Source organism: Mangifera indica, chromosome 1 (assembly GCF_011075055.1).
Source record: "Mangifera indica cultivar Alphonso chromosome 1, CATAS_Mindica_2.1, whole genome shotgun sequence".
NCBI classification, from domain to species: domain Eukaryota; kingdom Viridiplantae; phylum Streptophyta; class Magnoliopsida; order Sapindales; family Anacardiaceae; genus Mangifera; species Mangifera indica.
The window spans coordinates 7281401-7305848 of NC_058137.1; the positions used below are offsets into that span (position 1 = coordinate 7281401).

Below are 24448 nucleotides of genomic sequence, written 5' to 3' on the forward strand. Positions count from 1 at the left end.
ATATCAAAATGATGATATTATAGTTGTTACAATATAAGTTTTTTATAATTCATCCTTAATTAGGAGCTCCAACAAGGAGATCAAAGAGTATTTCTATAATATCAATAAATTAGAAAAACTAATTAAATATGTAGTTGCTAAATTAAAACTAAAAGTTTGATTATCAAAATGATTTGTTAATCATTAGTAACATTTCTATCCAAATTCAGTTGGTTTGTCTTAATATAAATGCTTTTAGTATTAACTTTTTGAATAAATGAAAATAAAAATGAATGGGTAAAAATGAATAATCATTTTTAATAAAATAATGTGTATAAACAATAATATATTATCATATAATTGAATATTTTTTTATCTCTAATTTAAAATTATTTAACCATATAATAATATATTATTGATTATATACGAAATAGTAATACTGTTTAATCACTTTATTGAAAATCACAAACCCCTAGAAGAGCACCATTGTTGTAATTGAATTTGTATTCAAGTTCTATGCATATATAAATAGTCTCAAAACGAGCTCTTGAATTCAAGGCCGCTGGCCTCCTCGATCGACTTCGGAAGGTCATAAAATTTTGCCATTAAAACATGTGTTCATGATGCGAAATTGAGTTTGCCTGTATCATTTGTGCAGCCATTCACTTCAGTAATATTTCAATTCAACTTTCGAATATAGACACCAGAATCAAATCCCTCAAAAAGAAGAAAAACAGAAGCACAACTCATTAATTCATAAATCGTATTACTAAAGCTATATAAAACAGGATAATCAAGACTAACAGTAGCTTCCTAACATATTGTTCTTTATAAGAAATTTTAACCCTAAACCTTGTAAAAAGCAAATCATAGGCATATCTTTCTAACTAATCTCTTGTGCTCGTGGGTTTAACTCTAGCTTCTCCTTCTGATACTTGGTAGCTTGGAATCTGGAAAACAACAATAAGGCTTAAAATGAGGTACGAAAATTCAACTACAATGAAATTTATAAAAAGGAAGAAGGAATCAGGAAAGATAAAACAAAAAGAAATTAATACTTGCCATATTTGTGCCAGCAAAGTAACATTACTGCACATCTCCTCGCAATGTAAAATCTTGCCCACCTCTCTTTAGCCATGCTGATACATCGATGACATCTCTCTGAGATAGTAGTGCCAACCCATTTCTTCCTGTTCATCTTCCTTTTCCCAGCTCCAACAGATTTGCATTTACTCTCGGGCATCCTGTATAATAATAATAATCAAATATATAGAGAACAAAAAACCCTAATTTAAACCCACCAAAATCAACAAGAAGAAATATCTTATATAGTGACTTTGAATCCCCTTTCTAACGTCCCCCCATTTATCTCTCTTTTCTCATCTTTCAGCAACAACGACAAGAGGAAATTTTAAAAGCATGCATCAACTTATAATATCTTGTGGTGGGCTTCATTATTCTCTCACGTGGAAAATGTCTCTCTGTCTCTGTATATAATTTCTTTTCTTAATTTCTTCTTCATGCATGTGAATGTTTTTACACAGATCTTATGACACTGCTTTTACGGTATGATTCCTTTGCATTTGGCTTTGCTTCGCCTTTTCCCATAAGAAACAGAATTTTCTTTGGTCCACCATTCCTTACATGGAAGACAATTCATACGTACAATTTTGTAGCCATATGTAATTAGTTTCAAATATAAGAAATATAACACAGTTATATTAAGAAAATTAGTTTGGAACAGGTTCTATTTTAAGCTAAAAAAAAAAAAAACCAAAGAAAAGAACTGGATTTGTGGAAAGATAGTTGGCGTTTTCTTGCTTTGTTAACTAATATTAGAAGTCAACTCTGTTATTATGATTTTGATTAATATATAGCTATAAAAATTCATACATCTGAGCTTGCAGGCAGCCATAGCAATAGAATTCGAAGGGATTTCATGAATATGTATTGCTCTTTTACATTTATCTTTTCTAGGGGAATTGTGTAAAGTTCCATGTCAGTGTAAACTAGCGTAAATGTTGATAACATTTTAAAGAGGGGCCATGGATCAGCTTTAAACATTAAGGCTTGTGAAAGCAAACGCAAAGCTGAAACTGTGATAATGTCTAAGAAATCAGTATATAGAGCTGTATGAATTCAACAGTCGTAAAAACAGTCTCACGGGTGCCTCGCCTCTTAATGTTGCCGCTGTCTTTCCCAGAGAGAGATTCCCCTCTTTAATGCTCCTGCTGCTATCTGCTCTTCCTGGTTTCACTGTACAGTGAGAAGAATCACAATCCTGGACGATCCCTTTGTTTGGTATGCTGAGATTTGAATTTTGGCCTCATTTTTTCTGTAATTTTGAGCACTTATATCTCTTATGGGACAGTTATATACCCATGCAATATATATTCATTAAAGTTTAAGGTCTTGACCCTATTTGACCAAATAGCAAAAGGAGAAGATTTCATATATATATATATATATATATATATAACATGGGCCAGCTTTCTGCTTTGCAGTCTGGGTTTTAAATTCTCAAGCAGACGCATCTATTGCCCTTACCTTCTTAAATTCCTGCCTAGGCATTCTCATTTCTCACTTCTCAGTCACTTCCTTCTAAGGCTTTTTTTTTAACTTTTGTTTTCCTCTTAGCACTGGAGTTCATTTTTCTTTCTTTTGTCTTCTTCACTACTCTTCCTTTTCTTTCATTCTCTCTCGAATGTTAGTAATTAAGGTTTCACGTAGAAAAAATTACACCAAGGCTAGTTTTTATATATATATATATATGAAACAGTAGCTGTGATATTGGCCTGACTCACTCAGAAAACAACGGTACTTTCCTTAATGGAGAGTGCAATTTGTTGGTGTGATTGAGCCGTGCCAATATCTCGGCGCCTTTTCATTTCTCAACAATGTTTATAGTCACTCGTTGATCAACAAAGGTTTGTTCTTCTTCTTCTTCTTCTTATTATTATTATTATCCACACAAATTGAATAATTTTTATGTTACAATATATGAACTTATAATAGAGCTATATATCTTGAACAATAGAGCAAGATCTTAGGGTTTCATTACGTACAACTTTCTTGAAAGATTAAATCAGAAAACCCTTTTAAACTTAATCATCTCAGATCATGAATTAAAAAAAAGATTGGCCCATTTCTCTTTTTATACATAATTTTGGTATACAAATAATGTGTCATTAAAATTACTCAATCATATAATAATATATCATCTATGTTGTCAAGTTATATACCAAAACCATATACATATATTGACTATCAACATCGGTTCCACAAATTGACCTTAACCATACTCCATATATCATGGGAAATTATATTATTTTTATTTTAAACAGCAAACCTACCTATTAATGAGGTATTTAACTGGTAATTAGACTAATTACTTCTTTTTTTGTAACTGCTTGTTCGGATAATCAAAGATACTATAAGATTCGTTTGTTTTGATTAATGTTTTATTATAAAAAATAAAAATATATCAAAAAGATAGATTACTTAAAATATTATTAAATATAAACTATTATTATATTTGATAAAAATTAATATGTATAAATAATTATTATATTTATATGAATGTAATAAAAAAACTAACATATTATTTTAAAATAATAAAATTTCTTTCTATGATTATTTTTAATTTATTTTTTATATTATTTGTCATATTAATTGAAAAAATATATTCTTATTCTGAAAAATTATTAACTAAAAATAAATTATGATCAATTAAAAATTATTTTATTAATATTTTAATATTTAAAGAAGAAATAATAATATAATTATTTCTATATTATCTATCACATTATTGTTAATAATAAAAATTATTTAAATTTTTTATAATCTAATAAACTAGATAAAATAATATCAATGGCAATTAGAGAATTCTTTGAATACTCTCAATCAAACGTCGTTTTTTAAATTATAAAAAATCTTATCAAGTTAAACCCTCATTTTAAAATCAAACTATTTATGCCGTATAGAAGAATCCTACCAAAATCAAACTAATTATATGGTAAGAAAAAATTCTGAATTCAGTAATACACTTTACCAATGGGACCCCTAGACTAGAGTTTCTCATTTACCTCGGGAAGGTTCAGTCAGTGTCCAAGTTTAAAAGTGATGTCATTAATAATTCAGGTATGTTTTTTACTTCAAATTACACAATGGATAATAGTGTGATAGCAGGCCAGAGAGGGCCAGTCCAAGAGGGCTCAGGCTCAGTCACAGTGTCAGTCTCACTCTCAGTCTCAGGCCCTTATCAGAAAGTTTGAATGGGATGAAAATGAAGGGACCCCACTTTCACATCCAATGCAATTGGTCACACTGAGATAAATCTATCTGTTTTCAGCGCTTCTTTTTAAGAGAATTCTTAAACTGCACCCTTCAAGTTCCAACAGGCATAAATTCTGCTTTAATTTTGTATTACGGTCTGTTAATCGTAATTAATGTTGGAATTAATTGACGTAAAACAAAAATTCTCTTATTCCTTAAATTTTATTTCATCCAGAAGAATGAAATGCTTTAAATGAAATATGCAACCGCTCACGTGCTTTCGAATAGAATTCACTTCGCTTTTGTTTCTTTCTTTCTTTCTTTCTTCTCAATCATCTTTGTCTGTCGGTCCAATGGCATTTCTTCTTTAACTGTGGCCAAGTTTTATCATAAAGTTTTATTCTTTCATGCCAAATTTAATATAATTCTCCTTCACAATTATGCATGGGACATGTCATGTCGCTATTTTTCTCGTTTATATAATTATCAACCTTTAAAATCTATATTCTATGATCCATTTGTTTCATTTTCAAATTGTGGAAGGGGTTTATTCTTTATATATACTTGTACTTCATATAATCTAAGGCTAAATAACTATTTTTCACTTAAATTTTAACGAAATTTTAAAAGTATATTTATAATTGTTTAAAAACTTAAATATTTATTTTTGAATTAAATTCTATTAAAATTTTTAATTATAGATAAAAATAAAATTATTATTTCATTAATAATATTAAAAAATATATAATTTTATCTCATTTTTTTCTCCTAAGTTTTGAAAACTCGTATTTCAACCTTAACCTCAACTTTAATAAATAATATTTTTCCTTCTAAATTTTTAAGGTTTTTTTTTCCTTTTTTGACGATAGTTATGGTGGCTACCATTGTCTCCACCCTCAAGACTTCGACGTCAACAAAGGATGTCAACACCAGAGTTTTGAAAGTGGAGATAATGAGGAAGAAAACCCTAGAAATTTAAGAGAAAAAAGTTATTTTTTTTAAATTGAAGTATGAGTTTTCAAAATCTGAAAAAAAAAGTGAGATAAAATTATATATTTTATAATACTATTGTTAAAAATTTTAATAAAAGTTAATAAGATAAATTATATATTTTATCCTTACCTATAAATAAAAATTTTAATAAAAATTAATTTATAAATAAGTGTTTAAACTTTTAACCTATTCCAGATATATTTTTTAGGTTAAATTAAAATTTAGATAAAAAATAATTTTTTGACGTATATTCTAATTCTCGATTGTCATAAAATAACTTAATTCTCAATTGACGTAAAATAACTTAGTATTACAAAATTAAACAAGAATAATTTAGAGGAACGACGCCGTTTCGGATGACAGTAAGCAATATGTCCCTCCAAATATTTTGACCATATGTCTGGTTGGACTCAACCACCAACGAATTGGCTAAAATCATCAACAGAGACTGGGTTCATAGGGACCACTTTCCCTTCCTCTAATCCCGCATTAACTAAAAGAGGCTGAGTTTACACTGTTTTTGCCTCTCCAAGCTCTTGAATGACACCTTTCCCTTTCTTTTTTCGCGTGCCTTTCACAGTAAGCATGGGCTCAACATTTTGTCCGCCCAAATTTACTTTACTATTATTTATGCAAATAATTATTTCCCACCAAACTATGATGAAATAACATTTCCACTAGACTGGCTTTGAGGAGCTGCTTGGATAGTGATAGAAGGGTTTCATATATAAAATCGGATAGGTTTAAATCCCTTTTAACAGTATTTTAAAATTAAATTATTGACTTACTTAATATAATAATTACAGGATCAATCACAGCTTATTCGATACAATTAGTTTAGTCTTAAAGTGGTGATCTAACTTTAGTAGAGTTTCTCATTATCAGAAAAAAAATTTTACTAGAACTGACAAAGAAGCGGATGGACTGAATCTGGGTTGGATAAAAATGGGTGCAAGTAAAAAACAGGTTAATTTATATGGTTAATGATTTTTGAAACTCATATCCAGTCCTACGAGTATGGGTCAATTCTTAGGCTACCTGTTAATATTAATTTTTTACAACTTTTCTTTTGTTTTTATTATTTTAATATATTCATTTTGTAATTTTTAATTTTTTTTTTCAAGTACTCTATAAAAGGGATAAGTATTCTAAAAAAATGAAAATTATCTCAAATTATAAAAAATATTTTCTATAAATTTGAATAATTTTGACATTGAACACAAAATGAATATCTAAACAAAGTGTTTAGTGTTCAAATTCTTTAAATTTACTTTCAACACAACAAATTTTTTAATTTTAAGGTGGATTTAAGTTCATTTCATGTCAAAAAAAAAAAAAAAAAGTAAAATTTATGCTAAGTGTGTTGTAACTTTGATATTGAAAAGGAAGAAGATGTGTAGGAAAAAAATCACGGGTCACGCGTAGGTATCCATGGCCATACCTAGTCTGCTTATAAAAATTCATTACCTGTGGATATAGGTTTAAACGAGTATGAATCTACAAATCTAAAACTTATACCTGTTTTTTAAGGGGGTGTCTATGAGTATCCGCAAGTAATCTGCCCATTTTATCAAGTCTAATTTCCATCCTTAAATTTTGAAAAAGCCCATTTTTTTTATCATTCATCAAAGTCAAACGTTTGATTTTACAATTAAAGGGTATTTTTGTCACTTTATACAATAATAATAGGATTAATATCACTTATACCCTAATAATTAAAAAATTACATTTTCACCCAAACTATTTTATGTTTGTTTTTCTTATATTTTTTCTTTCTTCTCTTCTTTGATTAACCCAGCCCGCCATTTTGTGTTACTTAATGTTTACTTTCCATCCAACAAACCTATAAGGCTTATCAAAGGAAGTGACCCACACCTAGGCCTGAATTCGAGTCAAATTCAAGTTTTGCTAGATTTCTATGATACCAAGCTTGAGCATTGCAACGATAGGGAGATAGAGACAAAGGATTGTTATGTTACAATAAGGAGAACTAAAGCGTCACGATGGCATTGAGGGAAAGAGAGTCCATATGAGAGAGAGGCTAGGCTGACATTGAAAGAGAAGGGAGGCTTGGTTTCAGGCAGAAGAGTTGGTTGGAGAAGGTTGCCAGAACAAGTAGCAAGTTGAAATTGAAATGGGGGTTGAAACAAAAGATTTAAAAGTTTGGGGGTGGCAATAAGAATTAAAAATATGGGGGAAAGTCCTATGGGTAAAATTACCATTTTACTTTAAAACTAACTCATTATATTAATTTTAATAGCCTACATATGAGAATTTAAGTCTTCAATATTTAAAGAATATTAGTTTGAAAATTCAACAAACCATAATAGTAAAGACACCATGTATAATAATAAGTACACTGGGTTATCAGTAATAGTTTAAAAAATCATGAGTAAATGAAATTTTTCCACCCAAGATTCGGTTTAAAATTTTTTTTATCCTTGATTAATATAAATAATATTTTTTATTTAAAATCAAATTTTATTTAAAAAATAATAATATAAAAGTAAAATAATAATTTTAGTATCTATTTATTTAAAAAAAACAACAGTTTTTTATTATATATAAATATTTTAGTCATGATAATTTAACTCTTAACAAGATTTAAAAATTTAAAAATTAATCTTCAATTCTTTTTTTAAATTCTCATATATTTTAAAATTACTATCTGACCGTAATAACTGTAACATGATATTTACACCTATAATTTGTTATATTATATTGAATTATTTGACGGATATTTTAAAATTTTCAAAAGACTCCCAATTTTTTTTGAATTCCTGATAACCACCTCAAAATTTTTTAAAAGACCTTTAATATTTTAACAAAATACATTTTATCCCTTAAGATATGATTTTATAACAAAAACGCTCTTATTTATAAGAAGAGAGAAAGAAATTGTAAAAATGAAAGGAAACATAAATAACAAATTTCTTATATAATTTAGATATTTGAAAAATTATTTTTAATTTTTACTAATTTAAGGTTATATATAATTTTAAAAAATAAAACAATAAAGATAAAATAATAACTTTACTTTCTAATATTATTATTTAAAACAAAAAAATATTTCAGGTATAAAAATATTATTTATTTTGACTTTTAATTTAAAAAAATAAAAATTCAAACATTTATTTGTAAATTATTAAAATTAACAGAACCTTTTAATATTAAAATTATTATTTAAAATGGTAATATATCTATTTTTTTGTTATATTTAAAAAATTAATAATTTTTTCCTTAAGCTTAAGAAACTAACTTTGAAATATTTCATTTTCTTTTTTTAAGTTTCTTTTCTTTCTCCCTTCTTTTTTCAGTCACTTTCTCTTTAATCGTTGACATTTTCTCTCTCTTTAATCTCTCTTGTCACTTTTCCTTGCATCCCTTGTTGTCTATAAATATGGATTTTGTCTTCATTGAAGGGTGAAGAGAGAGACTAAAGGGAGAGAAAATATTAATGGTAGGAGAGGAGATTATTATCAGAGAGGAAAAGAAAAATATTTAAAAAAAATATTCATTTTTCAAATCTTAGATAAATTTTTATTATATTTTTATATTAAAAGAAAAAATGTAATAAATTTTTAGTTTTTAAATATTTTTAACTAAATCTTAAGATGAAATAGATAAATTTGACTAATTTATAAATAAATATTTAAGTTTTTAATACTTAATAATACTAATTTGAGAGATCCAAAAATTTTGGGCGGTAATAAGTTCTTTGGCCTGAAAACAATGTCATATTCCTTGACTTGCCGAGTTTATCCAATCAATCTAGAAAGGTGGCAAGGTCTGATGACCCACCATTTTCTGGACCCCATGCTGACGTGGAGATCCCCTAAAGGATTTTCTATCTTCTGACAGGCAAACAACAAAAACACAAAGAATCACCCACTCTCTCTCTCTCTCTCTCAGCTCAATTCTCACTCTCCCCTTTTGTTCCTCTTTCTTCGTACGGTCGTCTTCATCCATGTGGAGTTCTCAGCTGGTAAAGTGAGTGAGTGAGTGAGGGTTTCTGATTATTGTGAAGTTTGCTTTGTTTGTTTTGTGTTGCTTTTAATGGCGATTGAAGAAGACGTTGAGAGTTGTGGAAGTAGAGTTGCGGTGTCACAGTCGCTGCCGAATCCGAGGCACCATAGATATAAATTCGAGGTCTACAGTGAGGTGCTTCGTCGCCTTCAAGATTTGAATTTCGAAGAAGCAAACAGAACTGACTTTGATAATGAACTCTGGGTTCATTTTAACCGTCTACCTGCTCGGTACGTCCTTGCTTAACTTAATCTTTCTACTTTTAATTTTCACCCCCTTTTTTTATAATTCCATGATAAGAGCAAAAGCTGGTTTTATTTTTTATAAATGATTTTTTACTGTTTTTGTTTTCAACTGTCAAACGTGTCAAAATAGTTTTATTTTGCTTTGTTTTTAAGATTATGTTAGGCTGCTTAACGAAAAAAGAAAAATGATTATGTTAGGCCTGCTTAATTTGAAATTTCTGCTGTGAAATTAATGCTTCTAAGTGATACTGTATAGTTATGCTTTGGATGTGAACGTGGATAGAGCAGAAGATGTCTTGACTCATAAGAGATTACTGCATTTGGCAAAAGATCCTGCTAATCGGCCTGTTTTTGAGGTTCGTGTTGTGCAGGCAAGTACACGCCATTACGGCAAAGGCTTATATTTCCAGATCCAACCTTTGTTTATACTGTGTTTTCTAAAACGGAGTTTAGTTGGCAATAGTCAATAAATCCTATATCATTTTGACACATGATACTTGTGGTATCTTTTTTTTTTTTTGGTAATGATAATAGATGGATTTAAAAATTCAAGACCACAACCATGTTAAGGTTGAGGGCTATTTTCATGATCACTTTTGCTTTGAGTGTATAGAGAGTGAAAAACAAAAATAATTAACAATAATATGATGTTTTAGAACCAGAAATTTTTTGGGTGGGGGTTATAGTTGGGGTTCAATCAGCATGCCGTGCCTTCGGAGCTTATAGTTGTCTCCATTTGGATTTGTGATAAATTGCATCTTAAATATTTTCTATTTTTCTATTTTCTTTTACCTTAATGCAGGTTTATCCTACAAGCAGTGTGTATTCTGTTGATACTGTTCATTCAGATAGTTCAATGAATGAAGATGTACAAAGTTCTTACTATCCGATTAAACTGGGGTATGGCATGTTGCTTTTTTAGTTATGCAGTCAATTTGATAATATAATTCAGAATTATCTAGATCTCTTCGGGTTTGCCCACCTTGTAGTTCTTAACCTACATTTTTTCCATTGTTTATACTTGCTTATATCTTTTTGTCGCCAGCATCCATCCGCCACCCGCATTTAGTACATCACCTAATTTTGAAACACTTGCACTGCATGACCATAGAGATATGGTGGAGGAAGAAGACAGTGCTGCAAGTTTGTCAGCACACTGTTCCAAGTAAGAATTTCAATCACTAAGCTTATCTTCAGTAACTCATATTGTGGAAAGTGACCCCCCTTTCTTCCCTTACCTTCATACTGTTAAGGCTTTTAGTAATTTAAATTAGCTAATATTCTTGATTTAGCACATTGATTTGAGGAGATTTCTTGTTCATATTTTATTTTCGTTTCACTCTTTGGTTGATTAAATTTGATTACTTCTTTCTATGAATCCTATTTGCTAGATTTAAAAACACCTTCTAGATCAACTTATATTATGTTAGTTCCTTATAGTTTTAACTCTGTTTTATCTTATATTTGTCATTCTTCTAGGCCTATGCATGAAATCACTTTTTCAACAGTTGACAAGCCAAAACTCCTTACTCAGGTAGTTTACTAATTTGTTTAGGGTTTGCGTGGAACATGCCATCATCTTTTTGAATTATAGCAATTAGCAATAACTGATCCATTTTCAGCCTTGAGTTCTTCAAAGTGTTTGAACTTTAAGAATATGTGAGAAAGAACTCATTCATTTTTCTGTTTTGTTAAGTGCATCATTCTACTGATTTGTAACATCTGCAACATTGCTTTCATAAGCTTGGAAAAGATTGTTCTTTTCCTTCATGGTTGCCTTGTTGAGAGAAACTGATATCATACTTCTTATTACTAGACTTTTTGAGAATGTCCCAATAAATAGCATTATCTAACTTAGTAAAGTCAAGGTTGAAGAGCTGGTGTGGGGCCAAACAAAACATTACTTTGACGTCATGGTTTTAATGGATGTTGAGGAGTTTCTTATGAAATGAACTTTGTGAAATCAGATAGCTCATGATCTCTGCTTTTCTTTTTATAATGTATGGTTGGTGCATGAATAATGAAATTGGCTGTGTTGGAAGACGTAAAGGATGAAAAACCATATGCCATATTCATGCACTCTCTCTTGCTCTCTTGGTGTTGCTCACATTCTCAGCTTGCTCTTGATAATAGCTAAAAGTGACTGATTTTGCAGTTGACTTCCTTACTTGGTGAGATTGGACTGAACATTCATGAAGCTCATGCATTTTCTACCGTTGATGGGTTCTCTCTAGATGTCTTTGTTGTTGATGGCTGGCCTCATGAGGTATGATGTAACAGTTTGTTCTTAATGTCATTCCCTTCGGGTTTGCTAGTTAATCTTTTTCATTTTCCTTTTGTCATTTTGTGTGTGAAGAAGGGGGTAATTTAGATCTTCTTTTCCCTTTCATAAATTGTGATGCTTTACATACTTGTATGTTGAAAACATTATAGGAAACTGCAGAGCTCAAATATGTACTGGAAAAGGAAGTCATAAAATCCAGGGTAATTGTTCTCCATGCTAGTCATGTAAATTAAAATTATTTTATGCGTGCAAAACATCTTAAATGCCTTTTTTCTAACATCAGTCAATTTGTCAATCTGGTTTTTATATAGTGCTTTAGCTGATGCCAAGTGAAGTTGTTGAATTCTTGTTGTGCTTGGTGCAACTTGCTTTTATATAATGTCTTATCTTGATAATATGCTTATTAATTGGCTGTATTAGAAACTATTTTTCCTTTTTTGGTGGTGTGATTTCTTCCTACAGCTTCTTTAAACCCTTCTGAAGTTAATGTGAAGCTCACATAGTTATGTTAGTTTTAGATAGGAATGATTGATGGATGTAGCCATTTTGGGTGCAGATGTTCTACATCAGCTCTTGGTTGGTGTACAAGTTATTAGTTATTTGTGGTTCTGTCGCTGTATCAATTGAAAGCCACACACATATACAACCATGTATTTCAAACTCCAATTGACTGATCAACTTGGAGCAACTATGTTCAACTTCCCTTTGATATTTCATGACTGCTCTGCAGGGCCATTCCTTTCTCAATCAACATTCAGTTTCAGCTTTCAATATGCATAACCCAGCAGTTATTGAAACCTTTCCTGATTGCATAAAAATACCTACCGATGGAACTGATGTCTGGGAAATTGCTCCAAGGCAACTGGAATTTGGAATGCAGGTTTCATCTGGGGCATCTGGTGATCTGTAAGTTTCCAATTTTGAATTCTCTCTCTGCATGTACAGAGTCTGAGTTGGTACTAACTGTTAACTTTCAGGTACAAAGGCACATATTGTAGTCAGGAAGTAGCTATCAAAGTCCTAAAGCATGAGCATATGGATACTGATATGTTAAAAGAGTTTTCTCAGGAAGTTTACATAATGAGGTTTGTTAAATATATGCTTCTGGTAGGAGGGGCCTCACTTACCCTCTTTTTATCTATTTTGATATTAACCTTTTTTTTTTCAGTAAGATCATTTTTGTGATATTTCCTTTTTGCTTGTAAAAAAAAAAGATTTAGGTTTCCTGTTTTGACATGGATAGGAGCATGGTGAGGTTATATAAGCATTCAATTTGGTTGTAATTTTCATTTGGGTGCATATTTTAATTACAAAGATGTACTTGCTATAGGCTGGAGACAGCATAGGTTTGCTGCCTCAATGTGATGATTACAAACCTGATGTCCACTGTTCGTTAGATGATTGAACTAGATTGGAAGTTTCATATTGAAGAATATGTTATGTCCAGATAGGGAAAGTAACATTTTTGGTTTGTATGAGGCTGGAACTGCTGGAAAATCTGAACTTTAAGCTAAATGATTCTTAGCTATAGCTGAAAAACCATGTTGATTTTATCAACTTATTCTCATAATTACATCATGGCAGCAGTAGGTTTGTTAGCTGTAAATTCTCTCAACTCTGAATAATCTTTAGGAACCTCTGATGGTGTAAACCAAAATCTCTCTCTTTTTTCCTGGATATTTTGCAATCATATTTTTAGAATATCATGTTATATGAATGCTATTTACTTACCTTTTAGAAGCCCCACCCCTTAATTTAAAAAAACACACACCCCCCCCCCCTGTGGAATGCCAATGCTGCAGCTCTGTGAAGGCTTCCAATGCAATCTCTCTGTATAACATTTAAAACGGCTTTAGTAAATTATTTACTCTTCATACATTGGCCTGCATGAAAAAAATTCTTGTCACTGCATGCATTATTTCGCTCAACTGTTTTTCCATAATACTTCATGCATTTACAATATGTGCAAACACAAGTACAAACAATGACATGTTGTGATGCGATAGGATGATTTTAAATTAGAGATAAGTAATACTTAATCACACGATGACATATTAACATTTGTATCCGTGCTTGTACCTATTGTTAGTGAATGTAGTATTACTCACTGTTATTTTACACTGGCAACTTCTGATGTGCAGGAAGATTCGACATAAGAATGTTGTGCAATTCATTGGTGCATGCACTAGACCTCCAAGTTTGTGCATTGTGACCGGTAAATTTTAGTAAATGTTTTATTATTTGCCTGATAATTCAAGTAATGCTCATATTTTGAAGTCTGACACATTTGATAGTGTGACTGGGAATGGAACAGTGCAGTGGCTACATTTAATAATGTAAAATGTTAGATTTTCGGTCCCTATCATCTATACTATAATTAAGTTTATGTTATGTAGGATGTCTTGACTTTTTTAAAAACCTCTTGCTTTTAATCAATTTTTTATGGTCATATTTGTATATCAGAGTTCATGGCTAGAGGAAGCATACATGACTTTCTGCATAAACAGAAGGGTGTGTTTGACCTTCTGTCTCTACTTAAAGTAGCGATCGATGTTTCCAAGGGAATGGACTATTTGCACCAAAATAATATAATTCACAGGGACCTGAAAACCGCAAATCTTCTGATGGATGAAAATGAAGTAAGAGAATTTTGTGAACAACCTCACTGATTTGTTATCTTTTTTTTGAACAATTGTACAACATGATGCAAAGTAAATATCACAGCCTGGTACGTCAGTTGATATGGTTATTGATTTCTCATGTCACATTAATGATGGGATGATATGGTTTGTAATGTAATGTTGCCAAATTAATTGATACATCATTTGAGATATAAAATTGGGATGTTTATTTTGTAAGTGTAGGATTACTGTTTTTTAAAAATGCTTTTTAATGTTAATATGAATCTTGAATTTAAGAAATGTAATTTCATATTGGAACATAAAAGTCAAGCATCTTAACATATAAAGTCTTCTATCCTTCCTGAACAGGTTGTGAAGGTTGCTGATTTTGGGGTTGCCAGAGTGCAGTCTCAATCTGGTGTGATGACAGCTGAAACTGGAACATACCGCTGGATGGCTCCTGAGGTTGCATTTAGTTCTTTTGTCATCATTTTTTTAGGGCTAAAAATGACAACATTTATTTGGTGTAAAATCTTTCCTTGTTTTACTGTTTGAAGTTTTTATATTATCATCAGGTTATTGAGTTTTAATGTTTGTTACCCTAATTGTCAATCAGTACAGGTACAGCTTGTACAAAATTTTTCCTTGTCTTGGGTTTTCATTGTGTTAATTTGTCTTTATATGCTTTTCAAAGTATTTTATATTAGCTGATTGTGATACTGCTAAGAGAAGTGATGTTCAACTCTGTCCGATTAGAGAGAGCTATGGCAGCCCACATATACTAAAATTTTATTCACAAACTCTGTATACAGAATTGTTGATAATGTTGCATATATTGTGCTTCTGTACTAGTACTTAGGTTTGCACATGGCTGATTCCTCAAACTATTATCATCTTCCATATAACCATGTTAGTAAGGTCAAACAGAAAGAATGATTTGGATACAAACCACTTGGTGGAGCAGGATTCATTTAGCTGATCCTAAATCAGGTTCTAAGGCTTTGTTGGGGTTTTGCTTTCTTTTTGATCTGTGACATCCATTGGTTTGCCTTCTTTTTTTTTTATTGGTTTCACACATTTTATGAAAATTTTGCCACTCTGCAGTTGGCAACCATATTATAAAGACACTATATGCTTGCAAATTATCTTAAATTTTCTCCTTTTTTATTTGATTTCTGCATTCTGATTCAGTAGAATTCCCTAGCATTTCCTTATAGTGTCTTGATGAATGAAGGTGATTGAACACAGACCGTACGATCACAAGGCAGATGTTTTCAGTTTTGGTATTGTATTGTGGGAGCTTATATCAGGACAGGTGGGTTATTCATCTTTGGGGGTAAAATGTGTCTTCTTTTTTGCTGTCAGTGTGCCTTTTTCTTTACATTTTCTATTTTTATCTTTATGGAGAGCTTCATACACTGAATTTTTATTTTTGTGAACAAATTGTCAGATCCCTTACTCTGGCTTTAGCCCATTACAAGCAGCTGTTGGTGTGGTGCAAAAGGTATCTATTCCGTTTATATACCCCAGCACAAATGAAAAAGAGAAATGGAATAAATAAATAATAATGAAATTTGAGTTTATTTGATTGACGATGATGTTAGGGTCTAAGGCCTTCAATCCCCAAGCACAGTCACCCAAAACTTGCAGAGCTGATGGAGAGATGCTGGCATTCTGATCCAATTCAAAGACCAAATTTCTCAGAAATTACTTATATACTTCAGCAGCTAATAAATGAGGTATTATATTGGCTAAGACCACATTTTGGTGCCATTAGACTTACCAAGTTTGAACCTTATATATTTCTGGCTATGAAGTATGTTGTTGTTTAATACAGGTTGTAGGGAAGAGGGAAGATAACTGCAACAATAGATCAACTGGTGGCTTATTTTAAGCACATGGGAGGGGACATCTCTAAAGTTGGAAGGAGGGAGAAAGCTGTCTATATTATATATATATATACACACACACACACACACACACGTGCGATATCATCTTGGACATTCAAACTTGCTCTTTTATTGTATAGTTTTTGGCCACTCAAGACACAACCTAGTTTCAGTTTTTAGATTCTGTTTATCAGTAGTAGCTGTGTGTGTTATCCTCCATCCTTCACTTTTGTTGCTTTCTTTCACCTAACCATCCATACTACTTGCCTTCTAATTTATGCTATCTGTAAATATGAGTTAGTCAAAAAGTGTTTCAACTTAAGTTGTACTTTCCATGGCCTTCTCATTGTAAGTGGATTGAACACTCAGTTTGTTATTGACTGTTGATTAGTAGGAATATTAATGTTTGACTGCACACTTCTCTATCTAATTACGTTGTGATTCTCATCGTTTAATTGCATTTTTAATCGTGATTAAATTCTTGCAGCGCTAACAAAAGAGTGACTAGTTTCGTGTTGAGCTAGATAATGAGAATTGGCACACACGAATGAGGTATTTATCTTGAATAGTTAGATGTCATATAAGTAGTATATAAATGGTTCTAATTTGCCTTTTGATGGAAAATTTAATGCTTTACATAATACTTGTTAATGTTACACACTGCTTGTATTATTGAATGTTGGTTCGATTAGAAGTTGTAATTACAGTAGAGAGATTGTGTTAGTCACTGGCTGATGAGGAGTTGACGAGCTTGAACCCTGATCTGTAATCGAACAAGTGCTTGCATACAATGCATGGCTATGCGTGTTTGCCTTCGAACATACACTCCACGCACCAGCGCTTGCAGCTTAACCAGACTCCTCAGTGCTCTAAATGCCCTCCTTGCCTGTCAAATTTTTGGATTATCAGAACCCAGAAAGAGTCTATCAGTATTCTTCCCCTTCTAAAAGAAAATAGTTTGTTAATATAAGGGCAATGGGTTAGATATGTTACAAGATGACCCCTGAAATTTGCTTGAATTTTGATGGCTGCAATATCTTCCTTGGTTAGTTCTTTCTTCTTAAATGACTCCAGTGAAACAGAGCTTCTGTCACCACAGTTGGAGATTTCTTCCTCTACTCCAATGATAGCTTCTTGGCTGGGACTTGGGCTATGAAAAATAGTGATGTCTCCATGCGATTTCCTATTGAACTTTCTTCTGACCAGACCGAACCAGTATCTGGACTTGCCCATTTTCTTTTCTTTGTCTGGCTGGTTGAGTGTTTGTCAGATTTAATCCATAAACCCCCAAGAAGGAGACGCGTAAAGTTAGAGAAATGCGCACCATGTTTCGCTTTTAGAGAGGGTAGGTTTCTATGCCTAATGCTTGTCAGTAACTCAGAACGTGGCACGATGAAACCTTGATCTCCGCGTGAGTTTGAAGCATTCCACGGCACAAGTAAACGTAGAGTTTGAACATGACCATTCATTTTAAAGAAACAGAAGTCCAATAGAAATAAATAAATAAATATATAAACAAAAACATTTTAGAGTGCTTTTGGTTTCGGTACCATTTCTTATGTTAAACTGAGTATACCTCATTTCCTTCACTAATTAATATAATGTTTATTTAAGATATATTGCCATAAGCTTTCATCTTTGTTCATTCAGCTCACACCTCTTGCGAATCAACTTGGCCCAAACATCATTTTTATAAATACAGAAAATAATTTATCCATTTCTTCATCCTCTGATTATGAATGTCTTATGGATTCTTCTGAAAGTAAACCATTCTTACTCAAATCATTAGCTTCATCTTCCATTGGGGTAGGTTTATATTGTGGTCAGATGTCTGGATGTTCAAATACATATTTCAATGCTTTGCGAACTAGAGATGCATGGAAACCCAATCACCAAATATGTTTGGGTTTTGATTCGAGATATCGGTACGAGAAATGATATGTCTTGGTTTGGAGAAGAAAACCATAATGGGTTAGATGACCAATATTTTAACTGAAAACAAAGTATCTTTTTAAAGATTGAGTGAATGAGAGTAAAATAGACATAATTAGATCAGGTGATTCATTATTTTAATTGAAAATAAAAATATTATTTACTGAAAAAAAAACTTTTATATTATAAAATTTGATTAAATAAAGGTAAATTTGATCATTTTTTTCACGTAGTAAAAAGAATGTTAATATAACATTGATTCGTTGCCTTACTTAATAAAGTTTAGATTTATTTCTATCCTCCTGTATTGGTGAAGTATAATACACCAGGTAAATCAAAGTTTATTCGATGGGTAAACTTAAAACACAGTACACCAAATAAATTAAAGTTTTACAAACGTAGTAAAAACTCGAACTCAAGTCTTCACCTTGAAAATTCTAATATGCTGTTAGTTTTGCTAATTATTGCATCTAGATTTATTTCTTATATAAAATATATCCCCTCCGTCACAACATCATCAATAAAAAATAGTTTTGAGCCTCACTATTTAAAACAAATAAAAGATAAAAATTGAAGTCTCAACAACTTACGCTAAATCTTACTATTTAAGAAGGGTACAAGTTAAGACTAATCAAGTAAGATAGGAATCTGTAATCCCTATTCTTCTACGTGTGTGTGAGAAAACAATGGGATGGGGATGGCCACCGGTAGGTAAGTGACGAATTTCTTGGATTAAATTATTCGAGCCAAGACCTGAATAAGCAAATGGAGAACACAGAAATGCGGGCCTATCCAACAACACCATACACCGCAACAAGATTATCAAAAAACTTGAAAATTAAATTAAAATAAACAGAATTTATTTATATTTTAATCAATCAATTAGTATTCAACTTTTACTGGGATTTATTTAGTATTATCATACAACCATGAAAGCATAGTTTTTTTAATATCCAGTTCAATTATAAATCTCTGGAAGTGTTCTGTTCAGAGCTTGAAGAAAAAGGGACCATTGGTCATTGCTTGTTTGTTCTTCTATCGCATTGTCATGCTTTCCTGCAACATTCGCCCATTTTTGTAAGATTTCTTCTGCACAATCACCCGTTTCTGGCCAACATTTTATATATTCGTGATAGAGGTTCGAATCCAATCTTTTTCCTGAAACTTCTAAATACTCTATCAATTTTATTAACCCGTGATCTAAAAAGTGAGCTCCTCGTACTAGAATTAAAGTTCGGTTGGGAGTCCAGTGATTAAATTGAAAGTAATTCAATCACTTGACATCAAAGTGAATTGTATTTTTTGTGTTAAATATGGTGGAACACCCTTGATGATTTTGAAACTGGAGCAAATTCTGAGGTTTACTTTCTTCTTTGTTATGTTTAGATTGATTGCTTGAATGCTTAAAAACCAAGACTTTAAAGCATGACGTGCTTGCAGCAGCAAAAAGATCCGCAGCAGCCATGAGAGACCTTTTCCCAAGTTCACGCCTCTGATCAAACAAGATTTATTGCATTATCTTTTTCATGCTCATTGCCAATTGAAAGAATTTGAATGCAGTAAAATTGAAGGAAGTTCGGACATAAAACCCGCAACAATAATTTCATCGCATTTCCCAAAATGTGCTGATACTTCTTTCAGGAAATCTGGGTTCTTTGTCATCCCTGAGTTAACCGGACACGGATAAAGTTTACATAAGAATATCACGTGCATACAAAGCAGAATAAACTGGCAAATGGAGCAGAAACCAGTAAGGAAATGATTGCTTTTGTGTGATTTTCTTTATATTGTGATATAAGATGCAAATTTCAATCGAAACCTGGTCCAACTTTGTTCATGCTTTATATAAATATAAACATAGAAAATCATCCAATTCATGAACAAAGAAATGAAAAATTGACAAAGTTCTTAGTCTACACTTGCACTTACCAGAACCTCTAACTGTTGCTACTGATGCCGACATTAGATCGCTGTGAGCTCACTGGTAACAAGAATAGACCCTGAAAATTGAAGCAACTGCAATCAATTTAAGAAGCTAGAGCTAACCTGTGGTTAAGACTGTGAGGAGAAAGAACAACAGAAAGAAACGAAGAGACAGCGTGGTAGAACTAATTCTGTCTTCAGAAAATTGACTACTCATAAAATCAAGAAGATCCACTTCTTTAGAATATGTAATAATAATTGGGCTTCCTTGGGTTGGGCCAATAGGTAGGCCCATTAAAAGTTTTGAAATTAGAACGAATTCAGTCTTCAGAAACTTGTCAATCTTGTCTCATCATCGTCAGGCAAACAGCTAAGTCTAAACGACGCCGTAGATTGCAGATGATTCATTAAGATTCAGAGACTTAACATTGCCATTTCTCGGTTGAATTTGAAAGCCATGGCCTGCTTCATCAGTATTTCATCTACTCCTTACTTGTCTCCAACCTCTCCACAGTTGAAGGTACTCAATTCACGTCTGTCTCTTTCTTTGCTTATTCATAATAATTACAACGCTGTTAACTTTTATTTCAACCTTTTTTTATTTTTTTTATTTTGAAGTGTTTGGGAGCGAGAACAAGAGTGCTTGTGCTTCCCGCCAAGTGCTTATCTTCTGAACAGAGACAGGAAACTGAATCCAAGCCTGAAATGAAAACGTCATTGTCGTCTTCGTTTTCTTCTAGCATTTCGACATACAAATGGTGTGCAGGAATTGGAGGTGTAGGGTTTCTTGAAACTGCGTATTTGTCTTATCTCAAGCTCACAAATTCGGATGCCTTTTGCCCGATTGGTGGCAGCAATTGCGGTGACGTTCTGAATAGTGATTACGCTGTCGTTTTCGGTATATCGTTGATCTTAACTAGTCTCTTAGTTTGCATGCTTTAGCCGAGTCTAATGTTTGATTCTTGATAAAACCATGAGAAATAACTGTTAAAAGAAAAATAAAAAGAAAACCGTACATGTGTTGTTGATGAACGGATGTTTCTTGGATCTTGTTGATTATGGTACTAAGGGGATTATCTGTTTGACTAGAAACTCACATATGAAGGGTCATACTACGTCACTGGCCAGTAAAGTTCCCTAGAATTTTATTTGCGTGCAGTTAATTTTTAGTTGTTAGAGATGATTTTTCAATTACTGAATATGATATCTACTTCATATACTACAGTTATTGCTTGAAAAACCTTATTGGTCTAGCAACTTTATTAGGCTGGTACCATAGTATGACCTGCATATGAATAACTTTACAGGTATTGTGTTTGAAAATGAAATTGAATTATACTTCTTTGGAATTGCCAGGTATTCCTCTTCCATTGATTGGTATGTTTGCTTATGGGTTGGTTGGAGTGCTTGGTTTACTGTTGGGCAGAAAGAACTTGCCATTTGGAATCAATGAATCGTATGGTCGCATGATTTTACTAGGGAGCACTACCTCCATGGCGGCTGCCAGTGCATATTTTTTGTACATTTTAAGCACAAAATTTACTGGAATCACATGTTCGTACTGCCTAACATCAGCATTGTTGTCATTCAGCTTATTTTTCATCACTCTGAAGGTTTTTCTTTCCTTGAATCAACTTCCCCTCGATATTTCTGATTAACTAATGTATTTAGTTCGTAAATATCAATAAATTTTTATTTTATTTTTTTTGTGGTAGGAGTTTGGGTTTGAAGAGATACAGAAGGTAGTGGGTATACAGCTATGTATAGCAAGCTTGGTGATTGCTAGCCTAAGCACCTCATATAGTTCTTCTCAATCTGTACCATCCAGGTAAATAAAGTATATGCATGGATAATGGTTATTGCTTTGATTTTGTTGGTTGTCAGAGCTTTTGTCATATTCTTGTATTCACCTGGCTATTTATTTTAAGATAGTTTCCTTGTCTAAGTGATTTACAAGACAGCTGCTTTTACTTTCATGTTTGCTCTGCAACTTAGAATACCCAGTTTCTATTTTTATTTTTTTGTTTTACACCCTTACAGCATTAGGAATGAATACCTTCTTTTGTTACTGCACATAGGAAAATCAGCCATTCAAAACTCGAAAGTGCTGTTTGAACCCAAAAAAAAAAAAAAAAAGAACTTAGGATGGTGGCTTGTTTTGTGCTCTAAATTGTAGTGAATATTGTAGTATGAAAATTGCCCTATGAATTTTGATATCTTTTAGTTTTGTTTATAGATTTGGCATTTCTAGACAAATGTCCCATTGTGTGTTTAGGCAAAACTTAGGATGGTGATTGTATGCAAAAACATTTTATTCTTCCATGGTGAGTTTTATTGTTCATATCATGCTGGCAAATAATACATCAATGGAGATTATTATGGAAGATTCTTATTGCCAATTTATGCTGTTATTTCTTTTTCTTCACACTATTTGGGTCATGAATATTTACACTGATTTTCTTTCTTATTGTTTTTATTAACAGTCTAGCTGAAGTTGAGTTGCCATATGTTGAAACCGAGATAACTACACCATCAAGTCCTTTTGCTTTATCCCTTGCAAAACATTTGAAGGCAGTAGGAGCTAAAATATATGGGGCTTTCTGGTGTTCACACTGTTTAGAACAAAAACAGGTTCTTCCTTCTCTGTTTTGTAAATCTGGAGTACTAGAAGTAGGCAGATATTGTTAGATAAATTATGGTTTTCTGTTCAACCTTATATTTGGTGACTGTCACATTCATAAGTGCCAAAGTTAATTATCAATTCTTTTGTATGGCAATTCTCCATTGGCAGTTCACAGTTCAAGTATTATACTTTTTTATACTAAAAAATAGGTTGTCTTGCATTTCATTAATCCCTAAAATCTGTTGTTTATTACAGTGAATGTCTTGTTGACTTTCCGTTCTTATCCGTGAAAGTTGTGTATAAAATTGAAAACCACAGTGTCATGGGCTCTTCGAACGTATACATTCCTCTCCAACTATCTTCTAATGCTGATTTCTACTAGCATGTAAATGTTCATCAGCATACTTTCCCATTGACTTGGCTTTCTATTCTTGAGTAGGGTGCTTCCAATCAGCATTGTTCGGGAAATTGTTATTCTTGTAAACATTTATCTGTGTTGTGCTATCATATTCTTAATCCATTCTAATGGAAAATATTAATCACAATTTTCTATGTGCATTTTTTGCTTTGGTTCTTCAAGCAGATGTTTGGACAGGATGCTGCAAAGCTGCTGGATTATGTGGAGTGCTTCCCAGATGGATACAGAAAAGGAACTAAAATGGCCAAGGCATGTCTGGATGCTAAAATTGAAGGGTTCCCAATGTGGGTGATTAATGGCCAGGTGAGGAAACCCTGTGTTTGAGCCACATAAGTGTCTTTTTCCTTTTTCATGCCCAAATTTTGCTAGAAATGTTTCAGGCGTCATCATTCTTGTATAATTCTAATTAGTCTGTCTTTGATGAAGTGAATGATATCAGCCTCCCCAAGAATAATCCAATGATGCAGAGAGTTTTATTAACCTTGTGTCATTCATAATTAGTTGTACTCTTCAATGCTTGAAATGCTAACAGCAATTTTCTTTGCCCCTCTTCTCAGTTTTTTCGTTGGCCTCCATAACATTGACATTTACGTAAGCTGTCATCAAATAACAAGAAATAATAAAAATAAGTTAAAAAGAAAACTGTATGACTGTGAATTTGTTTCATCATAATCTAACCCTTCTTTGTTATAATGTTACTCTGTTTTCTCACCTTGGAATGAATGTTTTACAGGTTCTCAGCGGAGAGCAAGAACTGACAACCCTAGCAGAGGCATCTGGATTTTCTGAATCAAGTCAACAGCCTAGTTAAATCATCAATCATAACAGCAGTTCATGTACAGTATACAGGATAAATTTTTATGTTTAATGGACATTATTTTCCTCCTTTCTTGAGGCCTTGAGAAGTATTAGGCAGTAGTGAGTAGTGTATTCATAGTCTAAACAGTGAGAAGCCCACGATTTGATAAATTTACAGTTATCTTTTGAACAGTAATTGTAATTGCAATTCTGTTATTGTGACCAGAAGCATTCTTATTGAAATAAAGTACCGTTGAATTTGGTAGTGACAGTAAGCAATTAGAATCAGAGTGGACTCGAATGCGCCCACCACCAGACCTTGTTGAATGTTCTCATAGAACTGGGTTTCAGTCTATAAGAACTTGTGTGTCTTGTCTCATCATCTGGAAAACAGCAAATACTAAACGACCGTGCAACTCCCTTCTACTACCGGCAAACTGGG

At 32.2% G+C, this 24448-nt stretch overlaps 3 protein-coding genes across 7 annotated transcripts; 2 read left to right on the top strand and 1 right to left on the bottom strand.

Moving 5' to 3' along the window:
* Positions 1-9104: 9104 nt before the first annotated feature.
* Positions 9105-16742, top strand: LOC123220351 (serine/threonine-protein kinase STY8-like). 4 transcript variants are annotated; one of them, XM_044642564.1, is made up of 16 exons: positions 9105-9503; positions 9775-9889; positions 10321-10418; positions 10564-10683; positions 10998-11052; positions 11674-11784; positions 11952-12002; positions 12533-12708; positions 12780-12887; positions 13944-14017; positions 14266-14441; positions 14793-14888; positions 15658-15738; positions 15874-15927; positions 16028-16162; positions 16241-16742. In XM_044642564.1, the coding sequence occupies exons 1-16, from the start codon at positions 9304-9306 to the stop codon at positions 16253-16255; spliced, it is 1665 nt and encodes a 554-aa protein (XP_044498499.1). In that variant the 5' UTR covers positions 9105-9303; the 3' UTR covers positions 16256-16742. The 4 variants fall into 4 exon arrangements, with proteins under 4 accessions (XP_044498499.1, XP_044498483.1, XP_044498490.1 ...); XM_044642548.1 differs by having other exon boundaries at positions 9106-9503; positions 16261-16742; XM_044642555.1 differs by having other exon boundaries at positions 9106-9503; positions 9775-9874; positions 16261-16742.
* A 158-nt stretch (positions 16743-16900) lies between these two features.
* LOC123220389 (protein IQ-DOMAIN 20) lies at positions 16901-17780 on the bottom strand. The gene is made up of 2 exons (XM_044642600.1): positions 17306-17780; positions 16901-17198 (listed from the first exon to the last, which is right to left on the bottom strand). Exons 1-2 carry the CDS (start codon positions 17543-17545, stop codon positions 17037-17039), a joined length of 402 nt encoding a protein of 133 aa, XP_044498535.1. The 5' UTR covers positions 17546-17780; the 3' UTR covers positions 16901-17036.
* A 2728-nt stretch (positions 17781-20508) lies between these two features.
* Positions 20509-24275, top strand: LOC123220377 (thiol-disulfide oxidoreductase LTO1). Of its 2 annotated transcripts, none has more exons than XM_044642594.1 (7): positions 20509-20687; positions 20786-21065; positions 21524-21780; positions 21883-21995; positions 22651-22798; positions 23374-23537; positions 23942-24275. In XM_044642594.1, exons 1-6 carry the CDS (start codon positions 20625-20627, stop codon positions 23530-23532), a joined length of 1020 nt encoding a protein of 339 aa, XP_044498529.1. In that variant the 5' UTR covers positions 20509-20624; the 3' UTR covers positions 23533-23537; positions 23942-24275. The 2 variants fall into 2 exon arrangements, with proteins under 2 accessions (XP_044498529.1, XP_044498518.1); XM_044642583.1 differs by having other exon boundaries at positions 20510-20687; positions 23374-23511.
* The last annotated feature ends 173 nt before the right edge of the window (positions 24276-24448 follow it).

Bases quoted from the DNA above. Each gene is read 5' to 3' on its own strand.
- LOC123220351 (XM_044642548.1), top strand. From the start codon at position 9,304: ATGGCGATTGAAGAAGACGTTGAGAGTTGTGGAAGTAGAGTTGCGGTG. The intron at 9,890-10,320 runs GCAAGTACACGC...ACCTTAATGCAG, and splicing joins TTGAGGTTCGTGTTGTGCAG to GTTTATCCTACAAGCAGTGT. The intron at 15,928-16,027 runs GTATCTATTCCG...CGATGATGTTAG, and splicing joins CTGTTGGTGTGGTGCAAAAG to GGTCTAAGGCCTTCAATCCC.
- LOC123220389 (XM_044642600.1), bottom strand. From the start codon at position 17,545: ATGGGCAAGTCCAGATACTGGTTCGGTCTGGTCAGAAGAAAGTTCAAT. The intron at 17,199-17,305 runs GTAACATATCTA...AAAATTTGACAG, and splicing joins CAAATTTCAGGGGTCATCTT to GCAAGGAGGGCATTTAGAGC.
- LOC123220377 (XM_044642583.1), top strand. From the start codon at position 20,625: ATGGCCTGCTTCATCAGTATTTCATCTACTCCTTACTTGTCTCCAACC. The intron at 21,781-21,882 runs GTTTTTCTTTCC...TTTTTGTGGTAG, and splicing joins TATTTTTCATCACTCTGAAG to GAGTTTGGGTTTGAAGAGAT. The intron at 21,996-22,650 runs GTAAATAAAGTA...TTTTATTAACAG, and splicing joins TCTCAATCTGTACCATCCAG to TCTAGCTGAAGTTGAGTTGC.